The sequence below is a fragment of the Vidua macroura genome, chromosome 21 (assembly GCF_024509145.1).
Source record: "Vidua macroura isolate BioBank_ID:100142 chromosome 21, ASM2450914v1, whole genome shotgun sequence".
NCBI lineage: Eukaryota > Metazoa > Chordata > Aves > Passeriformes > Viduidae > Vidua > Vidua macroura.
In genome coordinates, this window is record NC_071591.1 from 2,936,713 (window position 1) to 2,952,337 (window position 15,625).

Here is a 15,625-nt window from a genome sequence, read left to right on the forward strand (position 1 = left end):
TCAGACCCTCATTAGTTCCTGGATGCTTGGGACCCTGCTCATGCCATGCGTGAAGGCTGGACTACAGTGCTGGAGGGAGTCAATTAGTCATGACAAATCCAATCTGACTTCTCCCCCAGAGCTTTCCCAGTCAGTTGCTTGTGCTGCTGGTGCCTTTTCACAAGTGCATCGTCATTGAAGCCACCGTGCCCTGTCCCTCCCATGCTCTCTTTGTGATTCCTCCTTGTTTTTCTTATTACCCTTTCTCCAGGGAGAAATTGTGCTGAGGAGGGAGAGCCCTTTGTTGATTCACACACTGGGTGATGCTGCAGTGAGCAGGGGTGTCCCAGGTGAAGCATGGGACAGAGGAGGTGAGGGGGGGTTTTCCTTTGCTCACAGAGCCACTGCCTTCTTGAAAACCTTCTGCACATCAACCCTCCAAACTGCAGCCTCTCTCCTCACTGAAACTGATACACAGGGAGCTCCTGGAAGATGAATGTTGACTTAAAAACTGTGTCCAGAGCTGCTCATCCCACCTGTGCATCTCTGTCTCTTCTGAGGCCAGCTGAGCCCCATGCCTGCTCCAAGGAATGTCTCCTTGGCCAAGCCTGACTTTGGGAGCCAAATGCCCAGGGTGCAAGCCGTGCCCTGGCCCTCGTGTGGGGTGGCTGGGGGCTGGCAGGGGCTGTCCATGAGCACTGGTGAGGGAGGAATCCCCTGGGCTGTGCCTCCCAGAGCACGACCTGATGAAGAATAACTCCATAATCTCAGCCAGTGCAGGGATCTGCTTGCTCAGCCCCCTTCTCCGAGCTCCTTTGCAAGCTCCCTTTCCTCCTTGGCTGGGAAGCGCCCACGGTTGGCACATGATGGAAATCCCAATGAGAGAAGCTCCCCTTCCAGAGCCAGCACCGCAGGGCTCCCAGCCACAGCCACCACCCTTTGCCTTTAACCCCAGCACTGCCTGCAGAGCCCTTGAGCTTCCCGCTCTTCCACCTCATAGTTCAGGGCCAGGGACATCCCTGAAGTGTCCCCAGCCCAAGGTGATGGTGGTGAATGAAGGGTGAGACCCCCAAACAGTTCCCAGCAAGCCAGGAGCTCTGTGGGGGTTGCAATCTTGACCCAAAGCATCCAACGAGCCCCAGCACCCCCATTCAACCCCCCGTAACTTCGTAGTGCTTAATTACAAGTAGCAGGGATTTGGAGAGGAAGCGGAGGGGGCGAGCACAGGACAGATTGGAGGGAAGATTGTGCTGGGGGTGGCAGGGCTGTCAAGCCAGAAACACAAGAGCTGATTAGCATTTCTAATTATAACCGCTGCGCTGAGCCCGGCAGGCCCGGCAGGCAGCAGAGGCAGCTGACGGGCTGTGCGGAGCCAGCTGTGGATGCCACGCAGGAAGCGCGGGCGATCAGCCTCAAATCCTCCAGAGATGCACAGAAAAGAGCATTAAAGCCTGGATCCATCATCTCCGGAGCTGCGGCGCTGCCCGGGAATGCCGGGTGCCATCGCAGCCCGCCCGGGGCAGAAATCCCTCTGGTTTGTGGCCATGGGGCTGATGCTGATGGCAGAGGAAAGGGGGGTGAGCATGTGCCCCTATTTTGGTTTGAGGTCCTGCACCCCCCTGCTGACCAGCAGCTCTGGGCACTGCCAGTGATGGCATTGGGCTGTCCCCAGCTGTCACCCGACTCTGACATCCCACCCAGAGGAAGATGGGCAGCTCAGGGTGCTCTGGAGGGGACGAGGGGATGGGTGGCTGGAGGTCCCTGCTCACGAGTCAGGGCTGCTCTGCACTGCTGTTAGCTCTGGCTGGAGATCATTTACTCCTTATCATTTAGTCAGGTAAATATTGTGGGCCAGCAAATGACCGCTGCAGGGCTGTGGCTGCCCCGCGAGCTGCCATGTCCCGAGGGCACGATGCTCTTGGGGACGTGCCCGCAGAGCCACCGCCTGGCAGGGAAGTGATCAGAGGCCAGCGTGCGGCACACTGCGGGCTTAGCTGGGATTAGCAGGGCTTTGACCAGGAGAAACCGAAGCGACTTAATCAAGGCAGGGAGTGAAAGAATTCCCAGGGAGGAGCTGAGCATTGGCTGATCCCGGCACCTTCTGGAGGCTGACAGCGCCTGCGGGAGCATTTTCCCCACCTTTGAGCTACACAGCTCTGGGTGCCTGCCTGATGCTGGAGCCCATCCTGGCAGTGCCAGGGGAATTTTGGGGAGGGGAGAGATGCCTTGCACAGGGGCAGCAGCCCAGGCAGTGCATCCCTGGTGCCAGGTGTCTGGGATAGAAACCGGACATTGGCACCACGAGGAGGGATCTCGCTTCCCTTGTGCGTTGGGTATCATCACACCTGCAGAATTTTTATTACTCTTATGATTGGATTAATTAATCATTCAGTGATAACTGCTCATTAGGCATCCTAACAATCAATACTAATCACTTAATTACTTGGCATATTACAGCTTGGGATGGTCTTCTCATTCCTAATTAGATTCGCTGGACAATCCACCCCTGAATTTTGCAGAGCCCCACAGCAGAGTTCTGTGGATTTCAAGCCACCCTCATCCCTGCCCAGGTGTGTCATTTCCCATCTCCATGGAGAATTCTTCCCCCACTCTTGGCCTCCAAAATCAGAGTTCAAGTCAGAAGGAGCTGCAGGAGCAGGGTGAGCAGGGAGCGTGGAATGCATTCAGCAATGCACCTTCCTGTCCCTGCTGCATCCCAAATTATCAACCCCACCATCAAAAATAAATCTCAGAGGCTCTTCTTTTTTACTGTCTTAATTAACATTAAAAATAAGAACCTGCCAGAGAACCATCCTGGCTTCAGTGGGATGGTAAAACCTGCCTGGATGGGGGCTGTTGGTGGCCGAGGTGACGTTCATTGTCCCCATCACCGCTGTGGGCAATGTCAGCCCAGCCCACACAGAGGTCAGGGCACAGCACTGGAGCAGCAGGGACCTCCTTGGAGTTAAAAGCAGGCAGCGAACACGCTGCAGGATTTGGGAGGTTTCAGGCAGTTTTGTGTGATGCTCCTTATTCATCACCATTATTTGGATTAGTCTGGCAAAGGCTTTTGCTCATTAGGCCCTGATTACTCAGTGCTTGGCGCTCACTGAGCAGGGATCTGGGCTCGTAGTGACCAGCTTGTTTTCAAAGGTCATTTTAAGCCAAATTCAAAAGGAAGGAGCAACCTGAGCCATGAAAAGGGGGCAAACGGATAATCTGAAGATTTGCTGATAGCAGGCAAGGAATTATCTTAACAATGCCCTCGTGACTCGGTCTCCCACATCATTTCCCATCATATTATTTGCTCTCTGTCCCCCTTGCTCTAACTTGCCTGTGCACACAGGATCCCCCTGATGGGGCTGTCTCTGGCCTATTGGACACAAAGTCTTGCCATGAGGTTTCCCTGCCTGGCCGCAGTGCACACAGGGAGGACCAGCCAGTGCTGCTGCTGGGCTTCGGGGTGGGGAAAAGACACAGCAAGGAGGGGAAGGAGCGGCAGTGATGGCAGGGCTGAGGCCCGAGGGGCTGCAGCCCCCGAGCTGTGCTCGCAGGTTACCTGCTATGGGTAACAAGGAGGCAGTCTGGCCGTCTGCCACCCAAAATGGCTTTGAATAAACCTGGAGCTGCTGTGAGTGCTGGGGGCCAGGTGGGATCAGCATCTCCACAGACCCCTCCCTGCTCTGCCAGGATCATCAACCAGGGCTTGGAGAGCCCCTGTGCGGTGGGATGGGCATGGGGATGAGATCCTCAAGCGGGATGCGCGGGTGGACGGAACCCCCAGGCTGTGGCATGAGACCCTGGGGTGGGATGCCCAGGTGCGGAGCGCTGGACCGGCCTTGACCCAGCGGGGCCGTGCCGGGCAGCAGCCCCCCGGCTCCCCGGGCTGCGGCGGAGCTGCGAGCGCCGCCCCCACCTCCCGCACCGCCCCGCGCCGGGCGGAGCCGCCGAGCCCCGCGGGCCGGGCCGGGCGCTGCGGCGGAGCGAGCGGCGCGGCTGGGCCCCCCTTCCCCGGGACCCCGGCCCGCCCCGGCCCCGGCGGCGGTGCGGGGGCCGCGGCCGCCCCAGCCATGCCCCCCGGAGCCTGAGGCCCGCGGCCGCGGGGCGCCCGCAGCATGCGGAGGATCCGGCGGCTGGTGCATCTGGTGCTCTTCTGCCCCTTCTCCAAGGGCCTGCAGGTACCGGCAGAGGGAGGATGCGCCGGGATGGAGGATGCGGGCTCGGGGATGCGCCGGGCCGGGGGGAATGCGCTGGGATGGGGGGTGCGGGCTCGGGGATGCGCTGGGATGGGGGGATGCGCTGGGATGGGGGTGCGGGCTCGGGGATGCGCTGGGATGGGGGTGCGGGCTCGGGGATGCCCGTCTCCGCATCCTGGCACCGGCCGTGCACAAAGGGACGCTCCGCCTCGGTTCCCCCGACGCCGGTGCAAGGAGCTGGGGGCCGGGCACCGGCACCGCGGGGGTCTGGAGCGGTACCGGGGCCGCTGCGGTTGCATAACCCGCGCCGCGCTCCTCCGTGCCGGAGCCTGGGAGCACCGGGGCAGCCCAGGCGGCAGCCCGCAGCGCTGGGTGAAGCCGCCGATGCAGCAGGGCAGGGATGGCTCCTTCCTTCTCTTTCTTTATTTTCCCTCCTCTTCCCATCTCTGAGCTTCCGAGGGGCCGGGCACCTCCCTCAGATCTCCAGGGATGCTGGGGCCAGGGATGTCAAGGATGCTGGAATGGGTTTTTCTCTGCAGCCGTGGGATGAGAGAGCCTGACTATGGCAAAGATCCTGGAGCAGAGGGGTTATCCCGGAGGGGATGAGGGGATACCCGGTGGGCAGAGGGTGCTGGCAGGAGGTGGGTGCACAGCTGGGAGTGCTGTGAAACAACCCCCGTGTTCCCAGGGGAGCCACAGAGTTGGAGCAGGATTTTGTTGATGCTGCATCCATTTTGCCTTTGAAGTCAGCCCCAGCCCAAAGTCACTTTCATATCCTCGAGTCACTCTAAAACTAAACACAGCAAGTCTCACAGGGCAACACCCTTCAGTGCAGGGAAGGCAGTGGGGAGAGACACCCCTGTGCCTTGAGACTGAGGTGCTGGAGGAACCCTCAAAATCCAAAATCTAAGCAAAGCTCAGGGGAACCTCTCATTGAAATGCATCCCCCACTCCCAGGTTTCTTTCCACTGTTTTGGGGATGATGAAGCCAGAGCTCCCCATGCCATGCTCAGGCCACAGTCCTGACCTGCTTCTCCCACAGGAACATGATGGATTCTAAGTCAGAATAAGCAAAAAGTGACATTTTGGCTATTCCAGGGTTCTCCAAGACGTATCTCTAGCAGGAAGTCCCTGGAAGAGCCCCTTTGCTGAGGGCAGGGGGCCCCTGGGCAGTTTTGGGGGGCTGCTGTGCTGGGGGATCTCAGGGTCTCAGTGTGTCTGACTTCAGGGCCATGAGCTGGTTCTCAGCTCACAGGAGCAGCCACCCCACGCTTTGTCTTTGCCAAGTCCTGGCTGTGCTTGGCTTCCCTTTAATTTAATTTCACGTTAATTAGCAGTGCCATTGCTTCACAGGCAAACTGGGCACCCTGGCCCTCTTCACACTTTAGGGTTTCCAATTAACAGGAGAAATGTCACGATCTGGAGGCAGACCTGCCTGCTCTCACCCTCACTGCCCATTCCTGCGGCTCCCAGAGCCCTGACAGCTCCTGGAAAGGGGCTGAGGAGGAGCATTTTGGAGGTGGGGAGTGCTTTTGGGCTACAAGACCCAAGCGAGGATCCCTGGCAGGTTTTAAAGGTGCTGCACCCACTCAGATCCAGCCCTATCCCAGCAGCAGGTCGTGAGGAGGGTTTGGAGGTGGTCAAAAGCCAAGGGTTCTGTAGAATTACCTATAGAAATGGGATGGAAGGGTTTGTTTAGTGCAAGGATTCATTCCCTGCCCTTTGGAACTGCCGGGATCTGCTCCGTTACACGAGCCAGGTGAGCAGCCTGTCTTGCAGGAGGCCAGATGGCAGCAGTGCTGCTGTGCCAGGGTCAGGGGGGAAGGAACAAAGCCAGCAAACAAAATCCTGCTGAGAGCCTCCGAGTCGTTTGCACAGAGCATCACCCATGAGCTCCCAGGTTTGTCACTCACCCACTCCCACACGGGAACTGCTGTTGGGAGCTTCCCCTGCCCGTGGAGCTTTGTAAAGGGGGGGTTCTGCTGAGAGGGGTCCCCCCAAACAGGAGCAGAGCTCTTGCAGCCCCACTGGGGTACCCCAGGCTTGCACAGGGCAGGAGAGCGGGAGGATGTGACCACAGCTCCCAGGGATGCACAGCACCCAGCTCCTTGCAGCCCAGCCTGGTAATCCCCCTGCTTTTAGGGAATTTTAACTGACCTACTTGCAGCAGGAGTTGCATAAGAGACTGATGAATATATATATATAAAAAAGGCTGAAGGTTTCCCCAGCGCTCAGGTCGGTCTGCGTGGCAGAAGCTGTCCTTGGCCAGCTGCTGCTGCCCTGGGCAAAGCCCTGCCCTTCAGAAAGGGTTTCAAAAGCATTTCCTTTCCCTTGCAGGGCCGCCTCCCGGGCATCAAGGTGAAGTACCTGCTGGTGGTCTGGCTGGGCATCTTCGTGGGCAGCTGGGTGGCCTACATGCACTACTCGTCCTACTCGGAGCTGTGCCGCGGCCACGTCTGCCGGATGATCATCGTGAGTGGCAGCACAGCCCCGTGGCTCCTGTTCGGGGTGCTGGGCTGGGTGGGGCTGTGGGAGCCCCATTTCCATCCTCCCAAACCCCTCCTGGCAGCTGCTGCCCTGGTGCTGTCCCTGACACGGCACGGAGCTCGGAGCAGGAGGGGTGACCTTACCCTGCCAGGGTGACAGTGAAACAATTCCATGAGATGTCAGAGGGAAGCAGCCAGGGCAGACGTGGGCAGATCCACGTCTGTGCAGATGAAGCTGGAATGTCAGGGCAGGGAGCAGGATCTGTGGGCAGGGACAGCATTACACCAGTCCCCTCTGGGCTCTGCAGAGCAGGAGGAAAAAGGGAGCACTCAGTCCATGGCACCTGTCTGTGACTGCTGAGGAGCCCTAAGGAAAGAAAGCAGCAGAGCTCCGTGTGGCAGCCTGTTTTGCCTGTTTGGGGGTTTGCAGTGTGGTTCACGTTCCGTGCTCCCCGTGTAGGGTGCCCCAAGAGTGCTGTGTGTGCCCCTGCCATAGGAGAGGGTCTCAGCCCAGCCCAGGCGGGGAGGGGGAGCTGGGCTGTGTCAGAACAAGCCTCGTTGATCAATCCCTCAGCAGAGAAGGGAGGCAGGAATTGCCATAACAACAGCGACGATCGTTTAATTTGATTTTCTGCCTGACTCCGACCGCGGGGTCTTGGGCGCTAATTCCTGCTCGGAGCTGGGGCTTCCAGGCACCGTGTCTGGCCGTGTCCCCTGTGAGCAGGTCCAAGGGTTAATTCTCATCCACAGCATTAAAAAAAAGGGAAAAGATGCAGTGAATGTCTGCAGCTCCAGCTTGCAGCCCTGAGGCTGCCATGCCCTCGCTGAGGAGCTGCAGAGCTGCAGCCTCTCCTGCCCAGGGATGTCTCCAGCTCCAGCCTGGCCACGGATCAGAGCTACTGTCTGTCCCCATCCCTGCCACCCCTGGGACTGGGGCCAGCCTGGCTCACAGCAGGGACTGCTGCTCTCCTGAGCTGCCTCAGCCTGTGCATCCTCACCCAACTCCATGCTACCCTCTCCTCCAGCCCAGGAAGTTCTCCCAGGCCCCTGGATTTGCAGCAGCAGCAGCAGCCAGGAACAAATCCCTGAGATCCCTCCTGCAGCACAGGGGTCCCTGCCAGCCCAGCCCCACCACACCCATGGCACTGAGCCATCCCTAAGGGCCAGTAGAAATCTGTCCCTGCTGAGCTCCTCTCTCTCCTTGCTCTCCCCAGTGTGACCAGTACAAGAAAGGGATCATTTCTGGCTCCACGTGTAAGGACCTGTGTGAGGAGCGCGGCCTCCTGTTCCAGCACTGCCTCTCCTCCTCCCCCAGCCAGCAGGTAGGTCTGTGCCCCCAGCCATGCCAGGGCTGGGCACCAGCACCAAACCCTGCACATCTCCCCCTCTGCCCATCCCAAACCAGAACCCAGCTCTCTCCCCCTCCCTGTGCTCCAGGTTTACAGAGGGCTCTGGAGGGACAGGGAGGTGATCATCAAATGTGGCATCGGGGAAGCCCTGAGGGCCGACAGCCGCCCGGACTCTGTGCCCAGGAGGGACGTGGTGCTCTTCGACAAACCCACACGGGGAACCTCCATGGACGAGTTCAAGGAAATGCTGCTCAACTTCCTGAAGGTCGGTGCAGGGCCCTGTGGGATCCCACAGGCCTGGGATGGCTCCTGTGAGTCAGAAACACCAAGTGTGTTTGTCCTTCCCTTTGAACGAGAGCTCCTCCTGCCCGTGCCCCCCACCCAGTGCTGGGTGCTGGTGCCATGCACTGGTTTAGTGGAGGAAATGAGTTCTTATCTGTGAGATTTCAGTAGCAGCATCCCTGGAGGTGGCTGTGCCACGGCTGTGGGTGGCATCTGTGCTGGGCAGGGCTGATTTGGTAGTTACCCCTGGTAGTTACCCCTGTTGGGGCTTCTGCAGCAGTGGTGGGGTAGCAGCTCTGGCAGGAGGCTCTAGAGCAGCGCTGAGGCTGGTAAAACTCTGCTGGAGCTGGATCTGCCCACGCATGGTGTAGCACTGGATTTTCTGGAGCGTCACCATTTCCTCCTCTCCCCAGCTCAGATCTTTGCTCCCCCGGTTCTGTTTTGTGATGTGACACCCAAACATGGGGAGCCGTGAGGGTCTGATGCCACTTCTTGTCCTGTTTGCAGTCCAAGCTGGGGGATCAGCCATCTCTTCCTGCCTTGGTGAGCCGGATCATCACCATGGCAGACGTGAACCGTGACGGGAAGGTGTCCCTGGCAGAGGCCAAATCCATCTGGGCGCTGCTTCAGCTCAACGAGTTCCTCCTCATGTTCTCCTTGCATGAGAAGGAGCACACGGCCAAGCTGCTGGGGCACTGCGGGGACCTTTATGTCACCGAGAAGATCCCCCACACGTCCCTCTACGGGGTGGATGTCCCCCCTTTCCTGCAGTCCCTGCTGCCTTCCGTCGCCCACCAGCTCATCCACCAGTGGTTTGCGCCGGCCTGGCCGCGGCGCGCCAAGATCGCCATCGGCCTGCTGGAGTTCGTGGAGGAAATCTTCCACGGGACCTACGGGAACTTCTACATCTGCGAGAGCAGCCTCAGGAACGTGGGCTACAACGACAAGTACGACTTCAAAATGGTCAACCTGCGCAAGGTGGCGACGGAGATGACAATCAGAGGCTTCCTCAAGGGCCGGCACTGTGAGCAGAACGGGGACTGCACCTACGGGCGGGACTGCACGGCCACGTGCGACAAGCTCCTGAAGCAGTGCAAGAGTGACGTGGTGCAGCCCAACCTGGCCAAGGTGTGCGGGCTGCTGCAGGACTATCTGCTCTACGGAGCTCCCCTGGAGCTGAAGGAAGAGCTGCAGAAGCAGCTCCGAACTTGCATGACCCTCAGTGGCCTGGCCAGCCAGATGGAAGTGCACCACTCCCTCGTGCTCAACAACCTCAAGACCTTGCTCTGGAAGAAGATTTCCAACACCAAATATTCCTAACGGGGGAAGCACGGCCCTGGAGTTTCCGATCTGTGAGCTTGGAGTGAGGTCCAAGGGCTGAAGGCCTGTTTCTCCATCCTCTCCCCCCCAGGAAAAACACCCTGCCCAGGGAGTTCAGCAGAGCTGCAGCCCCTTCTCCTTCATGGAAAACCAAGCATCATGACTTGCACCACCCAGCAGGATCAGGGATGGGTCGGCAGGAGCGGAGCTGGGACACGGAGCTGGGCTGAGCAGGCTTGGGGGAGGAAGATAACACGGAAAGGGATCAGGAAGCAGAGCCCAGCTGGATGCATCAAACTCCTCCTTGATGAGCAGGAAAGCAGAGCGAAGCGATGGGAATGAATCATTCATGCTGTACTTGTCACATCTCCTTTTGAGGAACGGCTCTGATGTAAATAAACAGCTTTTACGTGAATCACACCCGTCCATCAATAGCCAAACAGCAGCCTGTTAAGTACCAGCTTGTTTGTGATCTAAAAAGGAGGAAAAGGTAGATTTCCCCTTTCAAAGTCTCTCCTTAAGTGTCTGAGTCATCTGCCATCAGCTCCAGCTGTCACGCAGGAAGCAGATCAGCTGTCTGTTGCACCGTGGAGAATCGTTTCAGTTCTTTGGTTCCGTTTTTAAGTGCCTGACCCTGCCGGTGATGCCGTGAATTGTGAGAGGCTCCCCCCAGCTGCTCCTGCCCCCAGTCTGGAATTGGCAGCACAAGCCATTCCCTCACGTGTCCGCTCTGGAAGCGGCCGAGGCCAAGGATGGCTTAAAGGCAAAGGGCTAAACACGAACCGTTGTGACGCCTTCGTGTGCTCGGGTGTCACTGCCCACCACACTCCGAGCAGGGATAAGCCAACCCCTCCGTTTAATTCGCCAAAAAACTAAGCTGGGCTTGCCCTGCAGAGGTTGAAGGTTAATACCAGAATAATCCAGTGCTTCTCTCATTATTAAAATGAATTTCCAGGCAAAGCTTTTAGCAGGTCTCCAGACATTTCTTTTTTTGGCTGTGTCTGCGCTCCCAGGGCTCCAACTATGGTCGTTTCCTTGAAATGCTCAATTATAGCAATCTTACAGCTCTGGGCAGGGAGGAAGAGCTGGATAAACTCCCCCAAGGTTGCTCTGTTCCCAGCACAGCCATATTCCTGCTGCTGGAGCACGTGCTGCTTCTCCTGCCAGCAACTCCTTAGGGAAGTGAGCGTGCAGCTGATGTGCAATCACAAAATAAAAATGCACTGACACTGCAGCACCAGAGCTACAAATTTAGGAGCCCTTTGGGGAGAAAGATCAGGATTTTCCTTCTGTTGGTTCTTTAGGATCCTCATCACACATATTTTGGTGTCAGAGGTGCTCCATATCCAGCAGAGCCAGCAGAGCTCACTCCCTGCTGAGGAGTGGCCTCTGAAATGTGATTTATCCATGGAAAAGGTGAGCACTCCCCAGGGATTCTGTGTTTGAAGGATTCCTCAGCCTGGATGGGGTATGGGCACTGCCGAGGTCCCGTGTGCAGCTGCAGGGGAGGGACAGGCAGGGCTGGAATTCGCTGGAATTCAGGAACTCCAGGCTCCTCATCCCTTGTCCTGCATCCCCATGGCAACAGCTCCCCTGACAAATCCATCTCCTCCTGCCACTAGCAAAGGAATCCAAGCCCCTGCCAACACCCCCTCCTCAGGGCGGCAAAAAAGCCATTTTCATCCTTCCCTCCATTGTTTACTCCCACTGAATCCCTGCTGCTCCCTCCCCTCAAAGCAGTGTTAAAGCACCTGGAGAAGTGGAGGAAAACATGAGAACCTCTCTAAATGTTTATGAAGAGGTGGCCCCTGTAGCTGAGAGACCTGGCCCTGAGTTTAATTGAAATAAAGACACTTGTGACAACAACTGTTCCATTAATGCACGCCCCCGTGGCCCTGCACACTCCCAGGGATTCTGCTCATCACTAATAGAAAGCACAAAGTGCTTTTCACAGTTTACAAACCACACCAGGATACAGGAGAGAAGTGAGTCAAGGCAAAGCTGTTTTACACTCAGATTCCTCCAGATTCCCCACAGGAGATGGAAAAAAAACCCCAGGACACTCCCAAGACTGACAGTCTGATCTCACTGGATCCCCTTTGTGCCCAAGGGGATGGAGGTAAAACCTTTAAATTGCTTTAAAACAATCCTAACTTCTCATATCCACAAAGTCTTGCATCCTTAGAATGGTTAAAAAATAGTATTAGTTGGGGTGCTACAAACACACAGCATAATCCTTTCAGTCTTGTAGGTGGCATCTTTATTTAGGTTTTTTTTTTTTTTTATTTTAATTTAAATCCTTCTTAACTATGTAGAGAAAACACAGATGATCAAGTTTTAGGAATCTCCAAACCATCAGACGTGGATGCTGCCAGCCAGTTCTCAGTTGCCACATTTGTCAGACATTCTGCAGCTCAAGGCATTATCTGCAAATAAAAAAATAAGGCCCAGGATGTCAGGAAAGTTGAAAAACAGGCAAGAAAAGGGAGCAATGAAGTCAGTACTAATGAGCTAATTAAGCCCTGCCATCCAGACTCTGCTGCCCTCATTGTCTTCGGATTGTCCCAAGATTTTTCACATCCCAGAGGAAATAAAGATGAAATAGAAAATGAAACCACATTTTTAAGGCTGTTATCAGGGCTCACAAGGAAACTTTTAGACAGGGATTTCCTTCAGTCCAGAAGGACATGGCACAAATTTAGGAGAAGCTCTCTGGCGTGACATCAGAAGGGTTTTGGAAAAATATCTGGCTGGGGGAATTTCTGAAAGGGGTAATTTAAGAGCAGGATAGCTGGAGGCTGCTCTGGGTTATTCCATCACTCCCTATAATTCCAAGGTGAGTTTGCCAACCTCAGTGCAGAGCCAAGCTATTAATAGTGCAGAGAACAAAATCTGGGCTGTTTCCAGCTTTAAAGCCATGACATAAACCAGTCCTTGATGATGAAGGGCTGAGCTATGTGCAGAGAGATTTTTAATTTCTCTCTAAACCACTTTCATGCAAAACATTCACGTTTTCCACAGCTGAGAGCCAGTTTTTCCTTCAGTAAAGCAATATCCACGGCCCAGGAGTGCTGCTTGGGGAAGGGCAGTTCCAGTAAATGCCATCAGGAAAACGTTCATGGTTCTGCTGTGCCTCACACGGGGAAGTTCTAAAGAGACACTCATTAGCACTCAGTGCCCACGCAGGAGCCCGGGTGTGAGGAAAGCCTGATGAAAAACCCCAAACACGGATTGCAGGGTTAAAAGAAGTCAAGAAATTTAAATGAAAGAGCCACATCCTCAAGCATAACCACATCCCCACAACCTTATTAACATTCTTTTTTGCAAAGCCAGTGACTGCTGCCAATTAAAGGGTTCTCTTTGCACCACTGAGGCCCCTTTGGCCCTGTAATGGCCATTTAATGAGGTTTCCCATTTGGCAGTGCCAGTTACTCACTGCAAAGCTCAGGATCACAATCTCTGGTGCCCAGAGCTGCCCTTGCTCGGTTTCTGGTGTCCCTCAAGAAGGGACAGTGCCACACAGCACCCATTGGATACAGGGACACCTGCACAGGGCTTGGAGCAAGCTGGGATAGCAGGAGGTGTCCCTGATGAAGAGAAGGACCGAAGGACAGTGTCCACCCTCCACCATTCCCCATGAAAGGCAAGAGAGCAGGAAAAGAACAGCACGTGTCAGGTTGTTGAGCAATCCTGAGAGCTCACAGGGCTCAGAGCACCAGGGAAGACCTCGCCTGTTCCTGTCTGCCACCAAAAGACACAGCCGTGGCACTGCAGCCACGCCTGCAACACGGAGCTGGGGCAGGGGCTGGCAGCTGCCAGCACTGCAGCTCACCCGGGCTGGGGCTGGCATCTCCCAGCACTGCAGCTCACCCGGGCTGGGGCTGGCATCTCCCAGCACTGCAGCTCACCTGGGCTGGGGCTGGCATCTCCCAGCACTGCAGCTCACCTGGGCAGGGGCTGGCATCTCCCAGCACTGCAGCTCACCCGGGCTGGGGCTGGCATCTCCCAGCACTGCAGCTCACCCGGGCTGGGGCTGGCATCTCCCAGCACTGCAGCTCACCCGGGCTGGGCTCCTCCAGGTCTGCCTCAGCTCAGAGCTGCCTCTGGAAAAGGGGGGAAAATACATGGACAGCCTTTAGCCACACCCCAAAGGTTGGTTACACAGGTAACTTCACTGGCAGCAGGAATTTAAAAGGAATAAATGAACAGCACAGCTGTGGCAGGCACGTTCTTCTCTCTCTCAGGATTTTTTCACAGAGGAGCACAGAAGAAAGAAAGAGAAAACAATTTCTATTTCTGCTCCTTGTTTGTCCCATGTGGGACGTGTTTGGAGAATTGTTTACCTGGGGTGATTGCTTGGTTGGATTCTGGTGAGGATGGTTTGAGCCTGGTGGCCAATCCAACCCACCTGTGGCTGCACTCTCAGAGAGGGGCACAAGTTGTTTAGTTATAGTAGTTAGAAGAAGTAGGTTTGTAGTTTTAATATCTCCTTTAAATAGTATATTAATGTATTATAGTATAGTTATGATAAAGAAATCATTCAAGCCTCTGAACTAAAGTCAGACATCATTTCTTCCCACCAGGTTCACCTGCATTTACAATACACAGAAATATTCTTATTTTCTGACAGGATCAACTCCCAGCGTTGCCACGTGGTTTTACAGATCCCTTCCACTTATTCTTCTGTAACACAAGTGGCACCCACAGGACCAGAGAGCCACGTGCTGCAGAGAACAGAACCTCCCCCTCTGCAACATCCAGACCTCACATTCCAAGCAGCTCAGAGGTGTTCCCCAGTCTCCTTCCAGGCTCATTAGGGATGTCAGGCTATCAATCACTCTGAGTGCTCACGGGGTGCAGAACAATCGAGCGTAGAACATAGCCTGGGTCTCTCTTGCCACTCTTTGACACAGAGATGCCACAGCAGCCATCTCTGCAACGCCAGTGGCAGCCTGGGGGGAACTAATAACCCCAAAACACGGAAAAAAAGCTCAATTCTGGGTGCATGTCCATCCCTGGAAGTGTTCAAGGCCAGGCTGGATGCAGCTCTGAGCAGCACTGGAGAGTGGAAGGAGCTCCTTCCAATCCAAACCATTCCACGATTCTGTTGTATTGAAAAGAAGATTTTATCACCTATTTAAAAGCAGTGCTACACAGAATTTGCAGCACGTGGAGATACCACACGTAACACTGCACTTACAGTTAGAAAGGAGGCTGAAGCTTGCTTGGGCAGCCTTTTTCTGAAGGATCACCCTTCATTTCTGAAGTCACACCATCCTGGTCACTTCATTTTTTTGGTCCACTGCCAGGCTGAAGAAAGAAAAACAAAGGGAAAATGCTGTTAATAATCGCCTAACAACCTTTTCTTTTTGTGAAACACACCATTTAACAGAAAACCAGATAATTACAACAGTTAAAAGAAAGATACCCACTGAAGATTCATGTTAACTACTGAAATCTTTGAAAACATTCTCCTGAAAACCTGAAAGCCCTACATTTTCTTCCCTTTTTCAGTAGAGCATATTAAAAAAAAATACACATCTGCGTATGCTTTATATTACAGCTACATAAATTATATACTTTAAAATATGTTCGGTTCACAATATACGGCCACATTATTAATACCATATTAATGTATCGGTTACATATATAGATATTCCCGTGATTTGCGGGGTTTGCAGCGCACGTGGCAGCTCCCGGGGCCGCTCGGGGCCGGGCCCGGCCGCGGGGCTGAGGGGGAAGGGCCGCTCCCCGGCCTCACCTCGCTCGCGTCCTCCCGCCGCAGCCGCTCCGCGCCGGGCCCGGCGGGGAGCGGCACCGGCCCTCAGGGAGCCTCGCCACAACATGGCGGGGGGAGGCGCAGCTCTGGCGCCGCCACAACCAGCACCGGTTTCCTGCGCCTGAGGGACGCAGGGCTTCCCGCTGGCCCCGCCGGGAGAGGCCGAGGCCGGTCCCGGTCGCGCTGCCGGTCCCGGTGAGGCCCCGCCGGAGCTCCGCTCCCGCCGCCCCGCGC

The 15,625-nt window shown here is 55.7% G+C and overlaps 1 protein-coding gene, 1 long non-coding RNA gene and 2 other non-coding genes across 5 annotated transcripts; 1 reads left to right on the forward strand and 3 right to left on the reverse strand.

Annotated features, from left to right (window-relative positions):
• The first annotated feature begins 4,008 nt into the window (after positions 1-4,008).
• On the forward strand, positions 4,009-10,579 carry DIPK1B (divergent protein kinase domain 1B). Of its 2 annotated transcripts, none has more exons than XM_053996563.1 (5): positions 4,009-4,157; positions 6,513-6,647; positions 7,876-7,983; positions 8,099-8,275; positions 8,800-10,579. In XM_053996563.1, the coding sequence occupies exons 1-5, from the start codon at positions 4,095-4,097 to the stop codon at positions 9,610-9,612; spliced, it is 1,296 nt and encodes a 431-aa protein (XP_053852538.1). In that variant the 5' UTR covers positions 4,009-4,094; the 3' UTR covers positions 9,613-10,579. The 2 variants fall into 2 exon arrangements, with proteins under 2 accessions (XP_053852538.1, XP_053852539.1); XM_053996564.1 differs by lacking the exon at positions 4,009-4,157 and adding an exon at positions 5,696-6,075.
• A 1,270-nt stretch (positions 10,580-11,849) lies between these two features.
• Positions 11,850-15,616, reverse strand: LOC128817762 (uncharacterized). The gene is made up of 4 exons (XR_008440279.1): positions 15,374-15,616; positions 14,813-14,922; positions 13,635-13,715; positions 11,850-12,038 (listed from the first exon to the last, which is right to left on the reverse strand). It is a non-coding gene; the product is annotated as an uncharacterized LOC128817762 (long non-coding RNA).
• LOC128817895 (small nucleolar RNA SNORA17) lies at positions 13,281-13,415 on the reverse strand. The gene has a single exon (XR_008440326.1). It is a non-coding gene; the product is annotated as a small nucleolar RNA SNORA17 (small nucleolar RNA).
• On the reverse strand, positions 14,431-14,564 carry LOC128817894 (small nucleolar RNA SNORA17). The gene has a single exon (XR_008440325.1). It is a non-coding gene; the product is annotated as a small nucleolar RNA SNORA17 (small nucleolar RNA).
• Positions 15,617-15,625: the final 9 nt, after the last annotated feature.